The following is a 21060-nucleotide window of genomic DNA, read 5'->3' as shown; positions in this document are numbered from 1 at the left end:
GCTTTGCTGTATTAGAGAAAAATCCAACTGAGAAGTTTCTAATGGGTCGGTCTTCTGATGGAGATTATACCCATTCCTCACTTATCAACATGGTTAGGTTCCAAAGACCAGATTGTTATGTGAAAATTGGCATTATGTGAAAACGGAGGATGGCCACATTAGATCACAAAATATTATATGGGACACATATGTTCCTCTGGACCTAGGAAGCAGAAAATGTAGGTGAGTGCTGTGTGTCTCACTGGTCATGAAGTGGTTGCTGCCAAATGTGCGTCGTTAATGTGCAAAGTTGCCAGTAGATTTTTTACTATTGTCGTAAATGTGAAATGTTGGATAACGAGGTAGTTGATAAGAGGGGAGTAGGTGTATAGACTCAGAAAATTTTAAAACAAAAAGTGGGTACAGTTATTCTTGTTTTATTTGATATTATAAGGATTGGACAGATCTAGCGTTCTGTTTATTCTTACCTATTGTAATCCATGTTTCTTTCTAGTGAATTTCTTACTAAGGAGATAGAATTGCTCTAGGAAAGCATTCTGAAATCCTCTGTACCTAACTCTCCCATTATAAATCTGTCCAGTTGGCTGCTCGGGCATCTTCTGAGCAATGGTGATGAGCTGTTAAGTACCTGTGTGCTTCGTGGTATGTGTATTTTAGGGGGCAGAAGCTAGAAACGTACCAGGAGTACAAGGAGGCTGCATCTGCATACCAGGAAGCCTGGAGCATACTCCGGAGGCAGGCATTTGGATCCTGGATCAAAAACCCTCTGGATTATCACCAATTTAAATGAGAAGAGAAAGTTTCCGAAGAACTTACTGGTAGCAGGATATTTTCCAGCACTTCAACTATCTTATTCCTTCATACTGGACAAGCCTTAGCTTTTCTGGTGGCTGAGTCAGAAAAAAAGCCTTCTACTAGAGCGTTCTACCTCTTGTGTAATATTGACAACATATTGCTCCAGAACATAGAGCAATCTGTACTTGATTGAAGAAGCTCTGTACTAAAACAGCATCTCACTAATGACCTGGGTGTCTGTACTAAGTTGTGTTTCATTGCTTTTCTAAAATTTAAAGTTTGCAGCAACTCTGTTTTGTGTTCCTAAATAGATTCAGCCAATATTGGGCTGAAATGTGTGGTGTTTGTCTTTTTTCCAAGTTTCAGAGCTTCACCTGGCATGGTGCATATGTATTTTGTATACCCAGCATTTCTTCCATGGGGAAACCACCTTTTTCCTATTGACTTTTGGATCCTATGCTTGTTTGAAGCTAACCTCACTCCCTGGCTCCAGGAACAAGCATGTGAGCCAGCCCTGGACTGTCCTGGAACTGCTGTCAGAACTATCAGGAGAGATGCTCTCTTCCTCTTTGATCTGGAGCTGTCAAGGCCACATCAACTTGGGATGGCCTGTGGCCATCTTTTCCCACCACAGAGAGACAGCCAGCCCAAAGAATGAATGCAACAAAGAAGGCAACAATCAAGAGAATCAATGCTGTAGTGACCTTGTTTGGGTATCTGGAATCAGGTATGCCTGAAGCCAGAGTCCACTATGGACTTACAATATGTGTGACAAAGTCCTGTTGTTGTTCTGTGTCAGTTTTCTATCGCATTAAGCTCAAAGAGTGCTGTCTAAAAGGCCAAAGGTCCCTACAGCAAGTCAGAAACAAACCTAGCAACTAATCTTATTTTAACTAATAAAATTTAACTCTCAACTTCTTCACACCTTTTTGACTGAAAATGGAAGCTGTTCATGTTGGGATTTTTCAAGGACCTTGTTGGTTCTTTGGCATTTTTATAGCTTTAAATATTTTTGATAACAATTTTATCGAGATTTAAATATATAATTCGTATACCGTAAAATTCACCTAGTTAATATAATTTGGTAGTTTTAGTATATTCATAAAATTGTGCAACCATCGCTATGATCAATTTTAGAACATTTTTATCACCCCAAAGGGAAACTCCATATCCATTAACAGTCACACTTCCCCAACCCTCCCAGCCCTAGGCAACCACTAATCTGTCTGTCTATATGGATTTTCGTATTCTGGACGTCTCATATAAACAGAATCATACAATTTGTGACCTTTAGTGTTTGGTTTCTTTCACTTAGCATGTTTTCAAGATTCATCATGGTGTAGCTTGAATCAGTACTTCATTCCTTTTTATAGCCAAATATATCCCATTATATGGATATACCACATTTTTTCTATCTGTTTACCAGTTGATGAATGTTTGGGTTGTTTCTACCTTTTGGCTATTGTGCATAATGCTGCTATGAACATTTGTGAGCAAATTTTTGTTAGAACATATGTTCTTAAATTTTTTTAATTACAGAAGCAATGCATGTTATAAGCTATCCGTGAATATTTTCTCCATAAGAAATCCATTTAGATAGCAGGAAAGGCAAAAAGACTCCTAATTGAAGGCCAGGCTCTCCAATATGCTGCTTTAATCAAACAGAAAAATTCTTGTGTCTCACTTTATGACAGCAGTTAGGACAGGATACCTGGACTGAAAGGAGCGTTTATCCCCAGAGAATAGCATCTTTCCTATGAGATTTTATTTTAAAAGATAAAGATTTATGAGAATGTAAGCGGGTGTCATGGGTTGCATTGTGTCCTCCAAAAATGTGTGTCAGTTTGGTTAGGCCGTGTTGCCTTTAACCATAGGCAGAGATTGTTTTCGTGTGTGTTATAAATCATAATCTCTGCCTGTGGTTAAAGAGAATTAGGGTGGGATGTAACACCCTTACTCAGGTTGCACCCCTGATCCATTGTAAAGGGAGTTTCCCTGGGGTGTGGCCTGCACCATTTTTTTGTATTAGTAGAGATAAAAGGGAAGGGAAGCAAGCAGAGAGTTGGGGACCTCATACCACGAAGAAAGCAGTGCTGAAAGCAGAGCGCGTCTTTGGACCCAGGGTTCCTGTGCAGAGAAACTCCTAGTCCAGAGGAAGATTGATGAGAAGGACCTTCCTCCAGAGCCGACAGAGAGACAAAGCCTTCCCCTGGAGCTGATGCCCAGAATTTGGACTTGTAGCCTACCAGACTATGAGAAAATAAGTATCTCTTTGTTAAAGCCATCCATTTGTGGTATTTCTGTTATAACAGCACTTGATGATTAAGACGGGGGCTAATATCTTTGTTACTCCTAAATTTTATGGCAAGCTCGTCAAGTTTGCACTCAAAAACTGAACAAAAAGTACCTTTAAAGTTAGGCTTTGGAGTGGAGACTAGAAAAGCCCTGAACACTAGAGACTAAAGGCAGCTTCACCTTGGGCTTTGCTTGTTTTCTCAAGAGCTAAAATTAGTGCTTAGACATCCAACATTCTATATTTTAAAACCCAAGTTTAGAACCGCATCTATGCCTTAAAATTCTCTCTCTGCAACATAAGGCTCTCAAATTTTATTCAATCCATTAGAAGATCATGTGTTTTTCCTAACGTTTCTTAATGCATAATTAATTAGTAACTACTTCTAATTTTTAAATGTATTTTCTTTTAAATTTGCCATAGAAATTTTCAAATAGATACAAAAATAGTACAGTGGGCTCCATGTACCTATCACTCAACTTTAACAGCCATCACCTGTTCTCGTTTGATCTATCCCCCTACCTAAAAAAATTAACAGGAATTCCTTAGTATGTAATATGCAGTTTCTGTTTGATTTTCCCCTGTAACCTCAAAAATGTCTTTTGACTTCGTTTGTTCAAATCAGTATCAAAACATGGTCCATACAGTGCATGTGTGTTTTTAAATCTGTAACAATTTACCCTCCTTTTTCTATGTTTAAAAAATTGGATCATTTGTCCTGTAAAATTTCCCATATTCTGGATTTGGCTGTTTATTTCCTCCCAGTGTTTAACAGGACATCATGCTTGTAAAAGTAGAGGGTCAGCGAAAGAGAGGAAGACTTTCAATGAAATGGATTGACGTAGTGGCTATAACAATGGTGTCTTAGGCATCTAGTGCTGCTATAACAGAAATACTACAAGTGGATGGCTTTAACAAAGAGAAATTTATTCTCTCACAGTTCAGGAGGCCAAAAGTCCAAATTCGGGGTGCCAGCTCTAGGGGAAGGCTTTTTCTGGTAGAAGGTCCTTGTCATCAATCTTCCCCTGGTCTAGGAGCTTCTCTGTGCGTGGACCCTGGGTTCAAAGAGCTGTGCTCCCAGCACTGCTTTCTTGGTGGTATGAGGTCCCCCTGTCTCCCTGCTTTCTTCTATTACATCTCAAAAGAGATTGGCTTATGACACAACCTAATCTTGTAGATTGAGTCCAGCCTCATTAACATAACTGCCTCTAATCCTGCCTCATTAATATCATAGAGGTAGGATTTATAACACAGGAAAATCACATCAGATGACAAAATGGTGAACAATCACAAAATACTGGCAATCATAGACCAGCAAAGGTGCAGATATTTTTGGAGGGACAAAAATGGCTACAAATACAGCAACGATTGTGAGGCCGGCACAGGACTGGACAGTGTTTCGTTCTGTGGTACACAGGGTCGCTATGAGCCAGAACCGACTCAATGGCACCTAACTACAACAACAGTTGTTTAACAAGTTCTTCTATCCCCCATGTTTCTTACAAATTTGCAGTTACATGCAGGGGCTTGATTAGATTCCAGTTCAGTTTATTTGACATGAATACTTCTTAGGCGATTCTGCATACTTCGTTGGAGCATGTCATTAGGAACACAACATCTGGTCGTCCTACTTTCAGTGACTGAGAATGGGCTCATTGGTGTCAGCCTGATCTATCCCATTACAAAGTTGCCCGGCATCCCATTATCTAATAATTTTACCAGTCATTGAGGATCCATTGTTTCATTAGGGATTGCAGAATGGTGATTTTCTAAATTTATCATTCCTCCTGTTTTTTTTTAGAATTATTCTTTAAGAAGAATTTGCCCCATCAAATATTTGGTTACCTTGAAATATACTTCACACAGAGAAGGAATAAATGCTTATTTGCCCTACATGTAAATTTTCAAAATAATGAATTGGCGCCCAAGCAATCTCCAAAGTGACCAACGAACTGGTGGTGGTGGGGTATTTGTTTTTTGTTTGGGTTTTTATTTTTTAGTATAATGTTGAACTCACAGTTTTTATTTATTTTTGTCTTTTTGGTGCTCAAATTATCCTATCTTCAGCCAAGGGAAAGCCCCTTTGAGCTGGCTCCTGTGCTTTGTTTTGTTTTTTTAATGCCTCCTTGCTTTCAGGCACAATGAGATAGCCAAAGTTCATCTTGTACATTCCGTGCCCCAATTTTGAACTCAGCCATTTTGTCACCTTCTGGTTTCCTTTAGTGGGCGGTTGTATTTAGAGACCACAGTCTGGGCATTTGGGGTGCTCATTTCTGTTGGGTTGGTTACGGTTCCTAGGCCTTTTCAGTGGACAGAGCTAGGACATTTTCTTAAAAGAAAATACATCCTCGATTCGTACCAGCACTAACACTATTCCAATTCGGATTGAGGACCACAGGGTCGTCATCAATTTTAAATCTGTATCTCCCGTATCCCATGCCAACAATCCCAGTTTTCAGTGACATCTATTTAATTATTCATTTGCTTCATTCCAAAGTATACACTCAGAATAATAATAATACCAACACTGCCGCCAACAATATGATTAAGTGAAATCAGTTTAAGGTTTTTTTTTTTTTAACTAGTTTTTGTCATTAGTGTATATGCATTATTCTCCACAGGAACAGTCCCTCCCCTTTGCCCTCTGGAGACATTGGGCAATGTCTGGAGACGCTTTTAGTGTGTAGAGGCCAGGGATGTTTTTAAGTGTCGTGCAATACACAGGACACCCCTTCACAACAAAGAATTAACTAACCCAAAATGTCAGTAGGGCTAAGGTCAAGAAATATTGCTCTTGGGATTGTGAGTTTGTTTTTTTTGTTTTTTTGTTTTGTTTAAGTCACTTGTAATAGTTCTGTCTGGTTATTCCTGTAGCTCAGTACCCAGTTCAGTTCATAATGTTTTATTTTGCTTTCAGTTTTTTAAGAATTCTTTTTTTTAATTACATAAAATATTTGTATGATTCCAGTTAAAACAATTAAAAAAAAGTACATTCACAAAAGTCTACCTTCCATCTTTGTCCCAGTCCCCCTGTTCTTTCCTTACTCTTGGAGTAGTAACCATTTATTAGTTCTCAGTATATTATTTTATTACTTCTTTTGAAATGCTCTGTGAATAACCTACATACAGAATGTTGTATTTTTTTTGTGTGTGTCTCCTTTAAGTGAACGTTTATAAATCAAGTCAGTCTCTCATACAAAAAGTTATATACAGGAGGCGGAGCCAAGATGGCGGACTAGGCAGACGCTACCTCGGATCCCTCTTACAACAAAGACACGGAAAAACAAGTGAATCGATCACATACATAACAATCTACGAACCCTGAACAACAAACACAGATTTAGAGACGGAGAACGAACTAATACGGGGAAGCAGCGATTGTTTCCAGAGCCTGGAGCCAGCATACCAGTCAGGTACGGCACAAGCACAGAGACCTGCTCCACCCCCCTGAACTAACCCCGGGAGGGGGACTAGCCGGTTCCACGGGCGGCGTGGGACGCAGCCGTTAGGAGAAGTCCCCGGGAGGCAGTGACTGATCTTGGAGCAGAAAGAGCAGCACCCGAGCCGGGGAACCGTCCCACAGGGATTTGGACTGCACGCAGGTACGCCATAAACACGGAGAGTTGCTCCACCCCCTGAACTAACCCCGGGAAGGTGACCATCCGGGTCGCGCGGGCGGCGTGGGACGCAGCCGGTAGGAGAAGTCCCCGGGAGGCAGCGACTGGTATTGGAGCGGGGAGAACAGCGTTCCAGCCGGGACACTCGGTCGTGGCACAAGCACGGGGAGCTACTCCACCCATCTGAACTAACCCCGGGAGGGGGCCCACCTGGTTCACGGGGGCGGCACGGCCACGCGGCTGGAGGGACGAGAAGTCCCCGGGAGGCAGCGACTGATTTTGGAGTCGAGAGTGCACCGTCCCAGTAGGGGAGCCTTGACGCTGGGCGTGGGGCTGGAAGCGGAGGATCTGACCGTGACTCCAGCGGGCCAGACCCCCCGGGGGCAATCTCCACACAGACAGCACACATAGGCGACGCGCCCGCGGGAATCTCAGATATAATAGTCTTTCCAAGCAAGACAAGCAACTCTGGCTATATTCTGAGGTGCTACTCTCCTATCTCTCTGTTCCCTCCCCCACCCTCCCCAGGCGGCTTCATTAACATCTGAATAGCCTGAGCCAGAGGGAGAACTCTGATAGGGATCTGACTGCAGTTTTTTTTTAGCGGATTTTCTGGAAAAACTAGTTTCCCAGTGATGGCTCGGAGACAACAATCCATATCAAACCACTTAAAGAAGCAGACCGTGACAGCTTCTCCAACTCCCCAAACAAAAGAATCAAAATCTTTCCCAAATGAAGATACAATTTTGGAATTATCAGATACAGAATATAAAAAACTAATTTACAGAATGCTTAATGATATCACAAATGAAATTAGGATATCTGCAGAAAAAGCCAAGGAACACACTGATAAAACTGTTGAAGAACTCAAAAAGATTATTCAAGAACATACTGGAAAAATTAATAAGTTGCAAGAATCCATAGAGAGACAACATGTAGAAATCCAAAAGATTAACAATAAAATAACAGAATTAGACAACACACTAGGAAGTCAGAGGAGCAGACTCGAGCAATTAGAATGCAGACTGGGACATCTGGAGGACCAGGGAATCAACACCAACATAGCTGAAAAAAAATCAGATAAAAGAATTAAAAAAAATGAAGAAACCCTAAGAATTATGTGGGACTCTATCAAGAAGGATAACCTGCGGGTGATTGGAGTCCCAGAACAGGGAGGGGGGACAGAAAACACAGAGAAAATAGTTGAAGAACTTCTGACAGAAAACTTCCCTGACATCATGAAAGACGAAAGGATATCTATCCAAGATGCTCATCGAACCCCATTTAAGATTGATCCAAAAAGAAAAACACCAAGACATATTATCATCAAACTCACCAAAACCAAAGATAAACAGAAAATTTTAAAAGCAGCCAGGGAGAAAAGAAAGGTTTCCTTCAAGGGAGAATCAATAAGAATATGTTCTGACTACTCAGCAGAAACCATGCAGGCAAGAAGGGAATGGGACGACATATACAGAACACTGAAGGAGAAGAACTGCCAACCAAGGATCATATATCCAGCAAAACTCTCTCTGAAATATGAAGGCGAAATTAAGATATTTACAGACAAACACAAGTTTAGAGAATTTGCAAAAACCAAACCAAAGCTACAAGAAATACTAAAGGATATTGTTTGGTCAGAGAACCAATAATATCAGATATCAGCACAACACAAGGTCACAAAACAGAACGTCCTGATATCAACTCAAATAGGGAAATCACAAAAACAAACAAATTAAGATTAATTAAAAAAAAATACACATAACAGGGAATCATGGAAGTCAATAGGTAAAAGATCACAATAATCAAAAAGAGGGACTAAATACAGGAGGCATTGAACTGCCATATGGAGAGTGATACAAGGCGATATAGAACAATACAAGTTAGGTTTTTACTTAGAAAAATAGGGGTATATAATGAGGTAACCACAAAAAGGTATAACAACTCTATAACTCAAGACAAAAACCAAGAAAAACGTAACGACTCAACTAACATAAAGTCAAACACTATGAAAGTGAGGATCTCACAATTTACTAAGAAAAACGCCTCAGCACAAAAAAGTATGTGGAAAAATGAAATTGTCAACAACACACATAAAAAGGCATCAAAATGACAGCACTAAAAACTTATTTATCTATAATTACCCTGAATGTAAATGGACTAAATGCACCAATAAAGAGACAGAGAGTCACAGACTGGATAAAGAAACACGATCCATCTATATGCTGCCTACAAGAGACACACCTTAGACTTAGAGACACAAACAAACTAAAACTCAAAGGATGGAAAAAAGTATATCAAGCAAACAATAAGCAAAAAAGAAGAGGAGTAGCAATATTAATTTCTGACAAAATAGACTTTAGACTTAAATCCACCACAAAGGATAAAGAAGGACACTATATAATGATAAAAGGGACAATTGATCAGGAAGACATAACCATATTAAATATTTACGCACCCAATGACAAGGCTGCAAGATATATAAATCAAATTTTAACAGAACTGAAAAGCGAGATAGATACCTCCACAATTATAGTAGGAGACTTCAACACACCCCTTTCGGAGAAGGACAGGACATCCAGTAAGAAGCTCAACAGAGACACGGAAGATCTAATTACAACAATCAACCAACTTGACCTCATTGACTTATACAGAACTCTCCACCCAACTGCTGCAAAATATACTTTTTTTTCTAGCGCACATGGAACATTCTCTAGAATAGACCACATATTAGGTCATAAAACAAACCTTTGCAGAGTCCAAAACATCGAAATATTACAAAGCATCTTCTCAGACCACAAGGCAATAAAACTAGAGATCAATAACAGAAGAACGAGGGAAAAGAAATCAAATACTTGGAAAATGAACAATACCCTCCTGAAAAAAGACTGGGTTATAGAAGACATCAAGGAGGGAATAAGGAAATTCATAGACAGCAACGAGAATGAAAATACTTCCTATCAAAACCTCTGGGACACAGCAAAAGCAGTGCTCAGAGGTCAATTTATATCAATAAATGCACACATACAAAAAGAAGAAAGAGCCAAAATCAGAGAACTGTCCCTACAACTTGAACAAATAGAAAGTGAGCAACAAAAGAATCCATCAGGCACCAGAAGAAAACAAATAATAAAAATTAGAGCTGAACTAAATGAATTAGAGAACAGAAAAACAATTGAAAGAATTAACAAAGCCAAAAGCTGGTTCTTTGAAAAAATTAACAAAATTGATAAACCATTGGCTAGACTGACTAAAGAAATACAGGAAAGGAAACAAATAACCCGAATAAGAAATGAGAAGGACCACATCACAACAGAACCAAATGAAATTAAAAGAATCATTTCAGATTATTATGAAAAATTGTACTCTAACAAATTTGAAAACCTAGAAGAAATGGATGAATTCCTTGAAAAACACTACCTACCTAAACTAACACATTCAGAAGCAGAACAACTAAATAGACCCATAACAAAAAAAGAGATTGAAACGGTAATCAAAAAACTCCCAACAAAAAAAAGTCCTGGCCCGGACGGCTTCACTGCAGAGTTCTACCAAATTTTCAGAGAAGAGTTAACACCACTACTACTAAAGGTATTCCAAAGCATAGAAAATGACGGAATACTACCCAACTCATTCTATGAAGCCACCATCTCCCTGATACCAAAACCAGGTAAAGACATTACAAAAAAAGAAAATTATAGACCTATATCCCTCATGAACATTGATGCAAAAATCCTCAACAAAATTCTAGCCAATAGAATCCAACAACACATCAAAAAAATAATTCACCCTGATCAAGTGGGATTTATACCAGGTATGCAAGGCTGGTTTAATATCAGAAAAACCATTAATGTAATCCATCACATAAATAAAACAAAAGACAAAAACCACATGATCTTATCAATTGATGCAGAAAAGGCATTTGACAAAGTCCAACACCCATTTATGATAAAAACTCTTACCAAAATAGGAATTGAAGGAAAATTCCTCAACATAATAAAGGGCATCTATGCAAAGCCAACAGCCAATATCACTCTAAATGGAGAGAACCTGAAAGCATTTCCCTTGAGAACGGGAACCAGACAAGGATGCCCTTTATCACCGCTCTTATTCAACATCGTGTTGGAAGTCTTAGCCAGGGCAATCAGGCTAGACAAAGAAATAAAAGGTATCCGGATTGGCAAGGAAGAAGTAAAGTTATCACTATTTGCAGATGACATGATTATATACACAGAAAACCCTAAGGAATCCTCCAGAAAACTACTGAAACTAATAGAAGAGTTTGGCAGAGTCTCAGGTTATAAAATAAACATACAAAAATCACTTGGATTCCTCTACATCAACAAAAAGAACACCGAAGAGGAAATAACCAAATCAATACCATTCACGGTAGCCCCCAAGAAGATAAGATACTTAGGAATAAATCTTACCAAGGATGTAAAAGACCTATACAAAGAAAACTACAAAGCTCTACTACAAGAAATTCAAAAGGACATACTTAAGTGGAAAAACATACCTTGCTCATGGATAGGAAGACTTAACATAGTAAAAATGTCTATTCTACCAAAAGCCATCTATACATTTAACGCACTTCCGATCCAAATTCCAATGTCATATTTTAAGGGGATAGAGAAACAAATCACCAATTTCATATGGAAGGGAAAAAAGCCCCGGATAAGCAAAGCACTACTGAAAAAGAAGAAGAAAGTGGGAGGCCTCACCTTACCTGACTTCAGAACCTATTATACAGCCACAGTAGTCAAAACAGCCTGGTATTGGTACAACAACAGACACATAGACCAATGGAACAGAATTGAGAACCCAGACATAGATCCATCCACGTATGAGCAGCTGATATTTGACAAAGGACCAGTGTCAATTAACTGGGGAAAAGACAGCCTTTTTAACAAATGGTGCTGGCATAACTGGATATCCATTTGCAAAAAAATGAAACAGGACCCATACCTCACACCATGCACAAAAACTAACTCCAAGTGGATCAAAGACCTAAACATAAAGACTAAAACGATAAAGATCATGGAAGAAAAAATTGGGACAACCCTAGGAGCCCTAATACAAGGTATAAACAGAATACAAAACATTACCGAAAATGATGAAGAGAAACCCGATAACTGGGAGCTCCTAAAAATCAAACACCTATGCTCATCTAAAGACTTCACCAAAAGAGTAAAAAGACCACCTACAGATTGGGAAAGAATTTTCAGCTATGACATCTCCGACCAGCGCCTGATCTCTAAAATCTACATGATTCTGTCAAAACTCAACCACAAAAAGACAAACAACCCAATCAAGAAGTGGGCAAAGGATATGAACACACATTTCTCTAAAGAAGATATTCAGGCAGCCAACAGATACATGAGAAAATGCTCTCGATCATTAGCCATTAGAGAAATGCAAATTAAAACTACGATGAGATTCCATCTCACACCAGCAAGGCTGGCATTAATCCAAAAAACACAAAATAATAAATGTTGGAGAGGCTGCGGAGAGATTGGAACTCTCATACACTGCTGGTGGGAATGTAAAATGGTACAACCACTTTGGAAATCTATCTGGCGTTATCTTAAACAGTTAGAAATAGAACTACCATACAACCCAGAAATCCCACTCCTCGGAATATACCCTAGAGATACAAGAGCCTTCATACAAACAGATATATGCACACCCATGTTTATTGCAGCTCTGTTTACAATAGCAAAAAGTTGGAAGCAACCAAGGTGTCCATCAACGGATGAATGGGTAAATAAATTGTGGTATATTCACACAATGGAATACTACGCATCGATAAAGAACAGTGACGAATCTCTGAAACATTTCATAACATGGAGGAACCTGGAAGGCATTATGCTGAGCGAAATGAGTCAGAGGCAAAAGGACAAATACTGTATAAGACCACTATTATAAGATCTTGAGAAATAGTAAACCTGAGAAGAACACATACTTTTGTGGTTACGAGGGGGGGAGGGAGGGAGGGTGGGAGAGGGTTTTTTTATTGATTAATCAGTAGATAAGAACTGCTTTAGGTGAAGGGAAAGACAACACTCAATACATGGAAGGTCAGCTCAATTGGACTGGACCAAAAGCAAAGAAGTTTCCGGGATAAAATGAATGCTTCAAAGCTCAGCGGAGCAAGCGCGGGGGTCTGGGGAACATGGTTTGCGGGGACTTCTAAGTCAATTGGCAAAATAATTCTATTATGAAATCATTCTGCATCCCACTTTGAAATGTGGCGTCTGGGGTCTTAAATGCTAACAAGCAGCCATCTAAGATGCAGCAATTGGTCTCAACCCACCTGGAGCAAAGGAAAATGAAGAACACCAAGCCCACATGACAACTAAGAGCCCAAGAGACAGAAAGGGCCACATGAACCAGAGACCTACATCATCCTGAGACCAGAAGAACTAGTTGGTGCCCGGCCACAATCGATGACTGCCCTGACAGGGAGCTCAGCAGAGGACCCCTGAGGGAGCAGGAGAGCAGTGGGATGCAGACCCCAAATTCTCATAAGAAGACCAAACTTAATGGTCTGACTGAGACTGGAGGAATCCCGGCGGTCATGCTCTCCAGACCTTCTGTTGACACAGGACAGGAACCATCCCTGAAGACAACTCATCAGACATGAAAGGGACTGGTCAGCGGGTGGGAGAGAGACGCTGATGAAGAGTGAGCTAATTATATCAGGTGTACACTTGAGATTGTGTTGGCAACTCTTGTCTGGAGGGGGGATGGGAGGATAGAGAGAGAGGGAAGCCGGCAAAATTGTCAAGAAAGGAGAGACTGAAAGGGCTGACTCAAGACGGGGAGAGTAAGTGGGAGTAGGGAGTGAGATGTATGTAAACTTATATGTGACAGACTGATTGGATTTGTAAACGTTCACTTGAAGCTTAATAAAAGTTATTATAAAAAAAAAAAAAGTTATATACACCTTGCTATATACGGCTAGTTGCTCTCCCCCTAACAAGACAGCATCTCCCCTCCAGACAGGAGCCACCCACATAGTCTCATGCATCTACATGAGCCAAGAAGCTCACTCCTCACCAGTATCACCTTCTATCCCACAGTCCAGTCCAATCCCTGTCTGAAGAGTGGCTTTGGGAACGGTTCCAGTCTTGGACCAACAGAAGGTCTGGGGACCATGACCTCTGGAGTCCTTCTAGTCTCAGTCAGACCATTAAGTCTGGCCTTTTTACAAGAATTTGAGGCCTACATCCCACTGCTCTCCTGCTCCATCAGGGATTCTCTGTTGTGCTCCCTGTTAGGGCAGTCATTGGTTGTAGCCGGGCACCATCTAATTCTTCTGGTCTCAGACTGATGTAGTCTCTAATATATGTGGTCCTTTCTGTCTCTTGGGCTCATAATTACCTTGTGTCTTTGGTGTTCTCCATTCTCCTTTGCGCCAGGTGGGTTGAGACCAATGGATCCATCTTAGATGGCAACTTGCTGGCATTTAAGACCCCAGACGCCACTCTCCAAAGTGGGATGCAGAATATTTTCTTAATAGATTTTATTATGCCAATTGACCTAGATGTCTCCTGAAACCATGGCCCCCAAGCCCCCGCCCCTGCTACTCTGGCCTTTGAAGCGTTCAGTTTATTCTTTGGTTTTGGTTTAGTCCAGTTGTGCTGACCCCTCCTGTATTGTGTGTTGTCTTTCCCTTCACCTAAAATAGTTCTTGTCTACTACCTAATTAGTGAATACCCCTCTCCCTCCCTCCCGCCCCACTCTTGTAACCATCAAAGAATATTTTCTAATCTGTTTAAACTATTTCTTGAGTTCTTACACAATATTTGTCCTTTTGCAACTGACTAATTTCACTCAGCATAATGCCTTCTAGATTCCTCCAGGTTATGGAATGTTGCATGGATTCATCATTGTTCTTTATCAATGTAGTATTCCATTGTGTGAATATACCACAATTCATTTATCCGTTCATCCATTGATGGGCACCTTGGTTGCTTCCATCTTTTTGCTATTGTAAACAGTGCTGCAGTGAACATGGGTGTGCATGTATCTGTTAGTATGAAGGCTCTTATTCCTCTAGGATATATTGCAAGGAGTGGGATTGCTGGATCATATGGTAGTTCTATTTCTAGCTTTTTAAGGAAGCACCAAATTGATTTCCAAAATGGTTGTATCATTTTACATTCCCACCAGCAGTGTTCCAGTCTCTCCACAGCCTCTCCAACATTTATTACTTTGTGCTTTTTGGATTAATTCCAGCCTTGTTGGAGTGAGATAGAATCTCACTGTAGCTTTGATTTGCATTTTTCTAGTGGCTAATGATGGTGAACATTTCCTCATGTATCTGTTAGCTACCTGAATGTCTTCTTTAGAGAAATGCCTGTTCATTTCCTTTGCCCCTTTTTTAATTGGGTTATTTGTATTTTTGTTGTTGAGTTTTTGCAGTACCATATAGATTTCAGAGATCAGATGCTGATCAGAAATGTGATAGCTAAAAACTTTTTCCTAGTCAGTAGGTAATCTTTTTACTCTTTTGGCGAAGTCTTTGGATGAGCTTAGGTATTTGATTTTTAGGAGCTCACAGTTACCTAGTTTCTCTTCTGGTGTTTGTGTATTGTTAGTAATGTTTTGTATATTGTTTCTGCCATGTATTAGGGCTTCTAGCGTTGTTCTTATTTTTTCTTCCATGATCTTTATTTACCATTTTAGATTTTATATTTAGGTCTTTGATCTATTTTGAGTTAGTTTTTGTGCATAGAGTGGGGGCTACTGTAAATAGCATTGATTTGGTGATTTCCTCTTTGTTGTTCTCTTTGTTGGTGTAGGGGAATCCAACTGATTTTTGTATGTTTATCTTTTATCCTGATACTCTCCTAAACTATTAGATTTGGTAGTTTTCTTGAGGATTCTTTAGGGTTTTCTGTGTATAAGATCATGTCATCTGCAAATAAGAGATACTTTTACTTCTTCCTTACCAGTCTGGATGCCCTTTATTTCTTTATCTAGCGTAATTGCTCTGGCTAGGACCTCCAACACAATATTGAATAAGAATGGTGATAAAGGGCATCCTTGTCTGGTTCCATTTCTCAAGAAGAGTGCTTTCAGACTCCATTTAGGATGATGTTGGCTGTTGTCTTTGTATACATGGCCTTTATTATGTTGAGGAATTTTCCTTCTATTCCTGTTTTGCTTAGAGTTTTTATCATGAATGGGTGTTGGACTTTTGTCAAATGCCTTTTCTGCATCAATTGATAAGATCCTGTGGTTCTTGTTTTTTGTTTTATTTATATGATAAAATTACATTAATTGTTTTTCTAATGTGGAACCATCTCTGCATACCTGGTATGAATCCCACTTGGTCATGGTGAATTATTTTTTTGATATGTTGTTGAATTCTACTGGCTAGAATTTTGTTGAGGATTTTTGGATCTATGTTCATGAGGGATATAGGTCTGTGATTTTCTTATTTTGTGGTGTCTTTACCTGGTTTTGGTATCAGGGATATGCTGGCTTCATAGAATGAGCTTGGGGGTATTCCATCCTTTTCTATGCTCTGAAATACCTTCAGTAGTAGCGGTGTTAACTCTTCTCTGACAGTCTGGTAGAACTCTCCAGTGGAGCCATCTGGGTCAGGGCTTTTTTTTGTTGGGAGTTTTTTAATTACCTTTCAGTCTCTTCTTTTGTTATGGGTTTATTTAGTTGTTCGACCTCTGTTTGTGTTAATTTAGGTCGGTAGTGTTTTTCCAGAAACTCATCCATTTCTTCTAGATTTTCAAATTTGTTACAGTGCAATTTTTCATAGTAATCTGATATGATTCTTTTCATTTCAGTTGGGTCTGTTGTGATATCGCCCATCTCATTTCTTATTTTAGTTATTTGCTTCCTCTCCTGTTTTTCTTTTGTCAGTTTGTCCAGTGGTTCATCAATTTTGTTAATTTTTTCAGAGAACCACATTTTAGTCTTGTTAACTCTTCCGATTATTTTCCTGTTCTCTATTTCATTTAATTCTGCTATAATTTTTATTATTTGCTTTCTTCTGGGCCTGAGGGTTTCTTTTGCTGTTCTCTTTCTATTTTTTCAAGTTATAGGGATAATTCTTTGATTTTGGCCCTTTCTTCTTTTTCTGTGTGTGCATTTATTGATATAAATTGACTTCCGAGCACTCCTTTCGCTGCGTCCCAAAGGTTCTGATAGGAAGTGTTTTCAATCTCATCGGATTCTCTGAATTTCTTTATTCCATCCTTAATGTCTTCTATAATCCAGTCTTTTATGAGCAGGGTATTGTTCAGTTTCCAAGTGTTTGATTTCTTTTCCCTGCTTTTCCTGTTACTGATTTCTACTTTTATGGCCTTATGGTCAGACAAGATGCTTTGTAGTATTTTGATGTTTTAGATTCTGTTAAGGCTTGCTTTATAACCTAATGTGTGGTCTGTTCTAAAGAATGTTCCATGTGCGCTGGAAAAGAAAGTATACTTGGCTGCTGTTGGGTGGAGTGTTCTGTATATGTGTATGAGGTCCAGTTGGTTGATTATGGCATTTAGATCTTCTGTGTCTTTATTGAGCTTTTTTCTGGATGTTCTATCCTTCACCAAAAGTGGTGTGTTGAAGTCTTCTATTATTATTGTGGAGCTGTCTTTCTCACTTTTCAGTGCTGTTAGAGTTTGTTTTATGTCTCTTGAAGCCCTGTCATTGCCTGCGTAAATGTTTAATATGGTTATATCCTCCTGGTATATTGTCCTTTTAATCATTATATAGTGTCTTTCCTTATCCTTTGTGGTAGATTTAGCTTTAAAGTCTATTTTGTCAGAAATTAATATTGCCACTCCTGCTCTTTTTTGATTGCTTGATATATATTTTTTCCATTCTTTGAGTTTTTGTGTCTTTAATTCTAAGGTTTGTCTCTTGTAGGCAGCATGTAGATGGATCGTGTTTTTGTATCCATTCTGCCACTCTCTGTCTCTTTATTGGTGCATTTCGTCCATTTATATTCAGCATAATTATGGATAGATATGAGTTTAGTGCTGTCGTTTTGATGTCTTTGTGTGTTGTTGACAGTTTCTTTTCCCCACTAAATTTTTTGTGCTGACGAGTTTATATATTGTCTTTTCCTCTTATTTGTTGTTGTTGATTTTGTTTTTGCTGAATCTTTATTTTTTTCTTGTATTTTATTTTGATGAGTAGGAATGTTAGTCTCTTTTGTGGTTACCTTAATATGTACCCCTAATTTTCTAAGTTTAAACCTAACTTTTATTTCTTTATATCGCCTTGACTTCCTCACCATATGAAAGATTTATGACTACATTTTTTAGTCCCTCTTCATTGTTTTAATGTTGTCATCTTTTATATAATGACATCGCTGTTTCCCTGTTTTGAGCTTTTTTTTTTTTTTTTAATCTTGATTTACTTTTGTTGTTTCCCTATCTGGGTTGACATCTGGTTGCTCTGCCAAGTGTTCTAGTGTTGGGTTGATATCTGATATTATTGATTTTCTAACCAGAGAACTCCCTTTAGTATTTCTTGTCGTTTTGGTTTGGTTTTTACAAATTCCCTGAACTTCTATTATCTGGAAGTGTCCTAATTTCAGCTTCCTATTTGAGAGACAGTTTTGCTGGATATATGATTCTTAGCTGGCAGTTTTTTCCTTCAATGCTTTATATAAATCATCCCATTGCCATCTTGCCTGCATGGTTTCTGCTGAGTAGTCTGAGCTTATTTTTATTGACTCTCCTTTGTAGGTGATTTTTCATTTATCCTTAGCCACTCTTAAAATTCTCTATCTTTGGTTTTGACCAGTTTGATTATAATATGTCTTGGTGACCTTCTTTTGAGATCTACCTTATGTGGAGTTCGCTGAGCATCTTGGATAGACATCTTCTCATCTTTCACGATATCAGGGAAGTTTTCTGCCAACAAATCTTCAACAATTCTCTCTGTATTTTCTTTTATCTGTCTCTGTTCTGATACTCCAATCACTCGTAGGTTATTTCTCTTGATAGAGTCCCACGTGATTCTTAGGATTTCTTCATTTTTTTAAATTCTTTTATCTGATTTTTCTTCAAATATATTGGTGCCAAGTGTTTTATCTTCAGTCTCACTAATTCTGCCTTCCACTTCCTCAGTTCTGCTCCTCTGACTTTCTGTTGAGTTGTCTAATTCTGCAGTTGTTAACCTGCTGAATTTCTGATTGCTGTCTCTCTATGGATTCTTGCAGCTTATTAAATTTTTCATTATGTTCTTGAATAATCTTTTTAAGTTCTTCAGCTGCTTTATCTGTGTGTTCCTTGGCTTGTTCTGCATTTTGCCTAATCTCCTTCCTGATGTCTTGAAGATGTCTGTATATTAATCTTTTGTATTCTGTATCAGAAACCCTCGTGGCATAGTGGTTAAGAGCTACAGCTTCCAACCAAAAGGTTGGCAGTTCGAATCCACAGGTGCTCCTTGGAAACTCTTTGGGGCGGTTCTCCTCTGTCTTACAGGGTCGCTATGAGCCATATTCAACTCAACGGCAGTGGGTTTGGTTTGGTTTTTTGGTATTCTGCCATCTGGTTATTCCAGGAAGACATCTTCATTGGAAGATTCTTTGAGTCTTTGAGAGCTTGTTGAAACGATCACGGTCTGCTTCTTTATGTGATTTGATATTGACTGTTGCTCCAAGCCACCTGTAAGTTATTTATTAGTTTATTTTATGTTTTCTTACTGTAATCCTGGAAACCCTGGTGGCGTAGTGGTTAAGTGCTATGGCTGCTAACCAAAGGGTCGGCAGTTTGAATCTACCAGGCGCCCCTTGGAAACTCTATGGGGCAGTTCTACTCTGTCTTGTAGGGTCACTATGAGTCGGAATCCACTCGACGGCACTGGGTTTGGTTTTGGTTGGTTTACTGTAATCCTAGCTTCTTGCTTTATTTTGTTTTGATGTGCCCAAATAGGTTGCTTGAGTGAGCTGGCTTGATTATTTTCAGCTTTGAAGCTCTAACGTCCTGTCACCAGATGGCTAGAGCTGTTACCAGGTATATGAGCCTAGGAGTAATGCACTTCTCTTGTATGGATTCAGCTTAGGTATCCAGGTAGTTGGTCATCAAGTGTGTGGTATAGACTCTGTCCTACAGTTCCAGAGGGGCAGGGGTGATTGGTGTAGGCACAGATATGTGGTTGCAGCAGGGGGTCATGCTCTGAACAAGGCAGGGGGCTGACAACATCCCCCATATGTGAGGAAAGTGTGTCCCTGTTCCCTAGAGTGCACAGGTGGGTGGGTTCTGCAGCCGGACCATGGGAACCCAATGCTTTTGGTTGTAAGGACTGGGAGGTACAACTTATCCTTGGACCCCTATCGCGGGTGGCTAGGTGATGTGGGTGGATCCACCTTTCCTTATGCCCCGATGTGGTTAGGTGAGGACGCTGTTTAATAGGCAAAGCAGTGTCAAACATCAAAAACTCACCTCTCCACCACACAGTTGAAACAGTTGCAGTCTGCCAACAAGGGCCTATTCTGCTGAAATGGGCCCACACATGTCCATACAGGGGTAAAAGGTATTCAAAGTCCACAGACCATTGTGCCCGGCCAGGAGCCACTTTTGTCCTGAGCTGTCCAACTTAGTGGACCTGGCAGATTATCTTTTTCGCCCAATTGTTAATTTATTCCATCTCCAAGGCTGAGAGAATGGCTCAGGGCACTCAGCAGGACCTATCTCAGGCTCAGGCAAATCGGCAGCCACTGAAGCCGGCTTGGGAGCGGGGGATGCAGTAAAATAAACGTAAGTATTTAGCTTTTGCCAGGAGCGCCATTCTTCTCTGGTTCTGGAGGTGTGAGTAGGCTGTGCAGCACTCTGTCTCTCCCTGAGGAAACCGCGTACAGAACGCTATTGCCAGCCCCAGTGCGATTGCTCCAGGGGCTTGTGCCTGAGGGTTCCCGCCGAGTCAGGTCCGGCAACTCCTCTCCACTTCTGAGCCTTCTCTACCTCCCCCTGCCACTCAGTCTGTTTTCTAACTTTGCCTTTGATGTTCAGGACTCCTAGCTTGTCATACATATAATTGTTTCACTTGTTTTTTTTTTGGGTCTTTGTTGTAAGAGGGATCACGGGAAGCCTCTGACTACTCTGCCATCTTGGCCCTACCTCCCAGCATGTTGTATTTTTGCCAGTGTAGCTTTTCGATAGATTTTTAGAGGTGAAATTGCTGGGTCAAAGGATAAATGAAGATGCGGTTTTATTTTCCTGTTTCTAAATATATTGAGTGCAAAAAAGTACAGAGCAGCATATATGTCATTTGTATAAGAAAGATGAAAGTTATATCTACGTATTTGTTTATATATGCTAAAATATCTCTGAATAGATAGACACAAGAAACCAGTAACACCAGGGCTTGTGGGGAGGTTAA

General features: G+C 39.7%; 1 protein-coding gene across 8 annotated transcripts in view; it reads left to right on the top strand.

Moving 5' to 3' along the window:
* Positions 1–21060, top strand: part of ADAT1 (adenosine deaminase tRNA specific 1) — a 49371-nt gene that overhangs the window by 15316 nt on the left and 12995 nt on the right. For 4 of the 8 annotated variants that reach the window (XM_049864961.1, XM_049864959.1, XM_049864960.1 and 1 more), the window contains one exon: positions 658–6204. The exons of 1 other annotated variant lie outside the window; for it this stretch is intronic. In XM_049864961.1, coding sequence (XP_049720918.1) covers positions 658–790 — 133 coding nt within the window. In that variant the 3' untranslated portion in view covers positions 791–6204. Of the gene's footprint in view, positions 1–97; positions 6208–21060 lie in introns of those variants that run through there. 3 more of the 8 variants (XM_049864965.1, XM_049864964.1, XM_049864966.1) reach the window with 3 other exon arrangements.

Source organism: Elephas maximus, chromosome 21, assembly GCF_024166365.1.
Source record: "Elephas maximus indicus isolate mEleMax1 chromosome 21, mEleMax1 primary haplotype, whole genome shotgun sequence".
Taxonomy (NCBI): Eukaryota; Metazoa; Chordata; class Mammalia; order Proboscidea; family Elephantidae; genus Elephas; species Elephas maximus.
The sequence above is the reverse complement of the archived record's forward strand: the minus strand, read 5'-3'. Positions and strand labels throughout refer to the sequence as shown.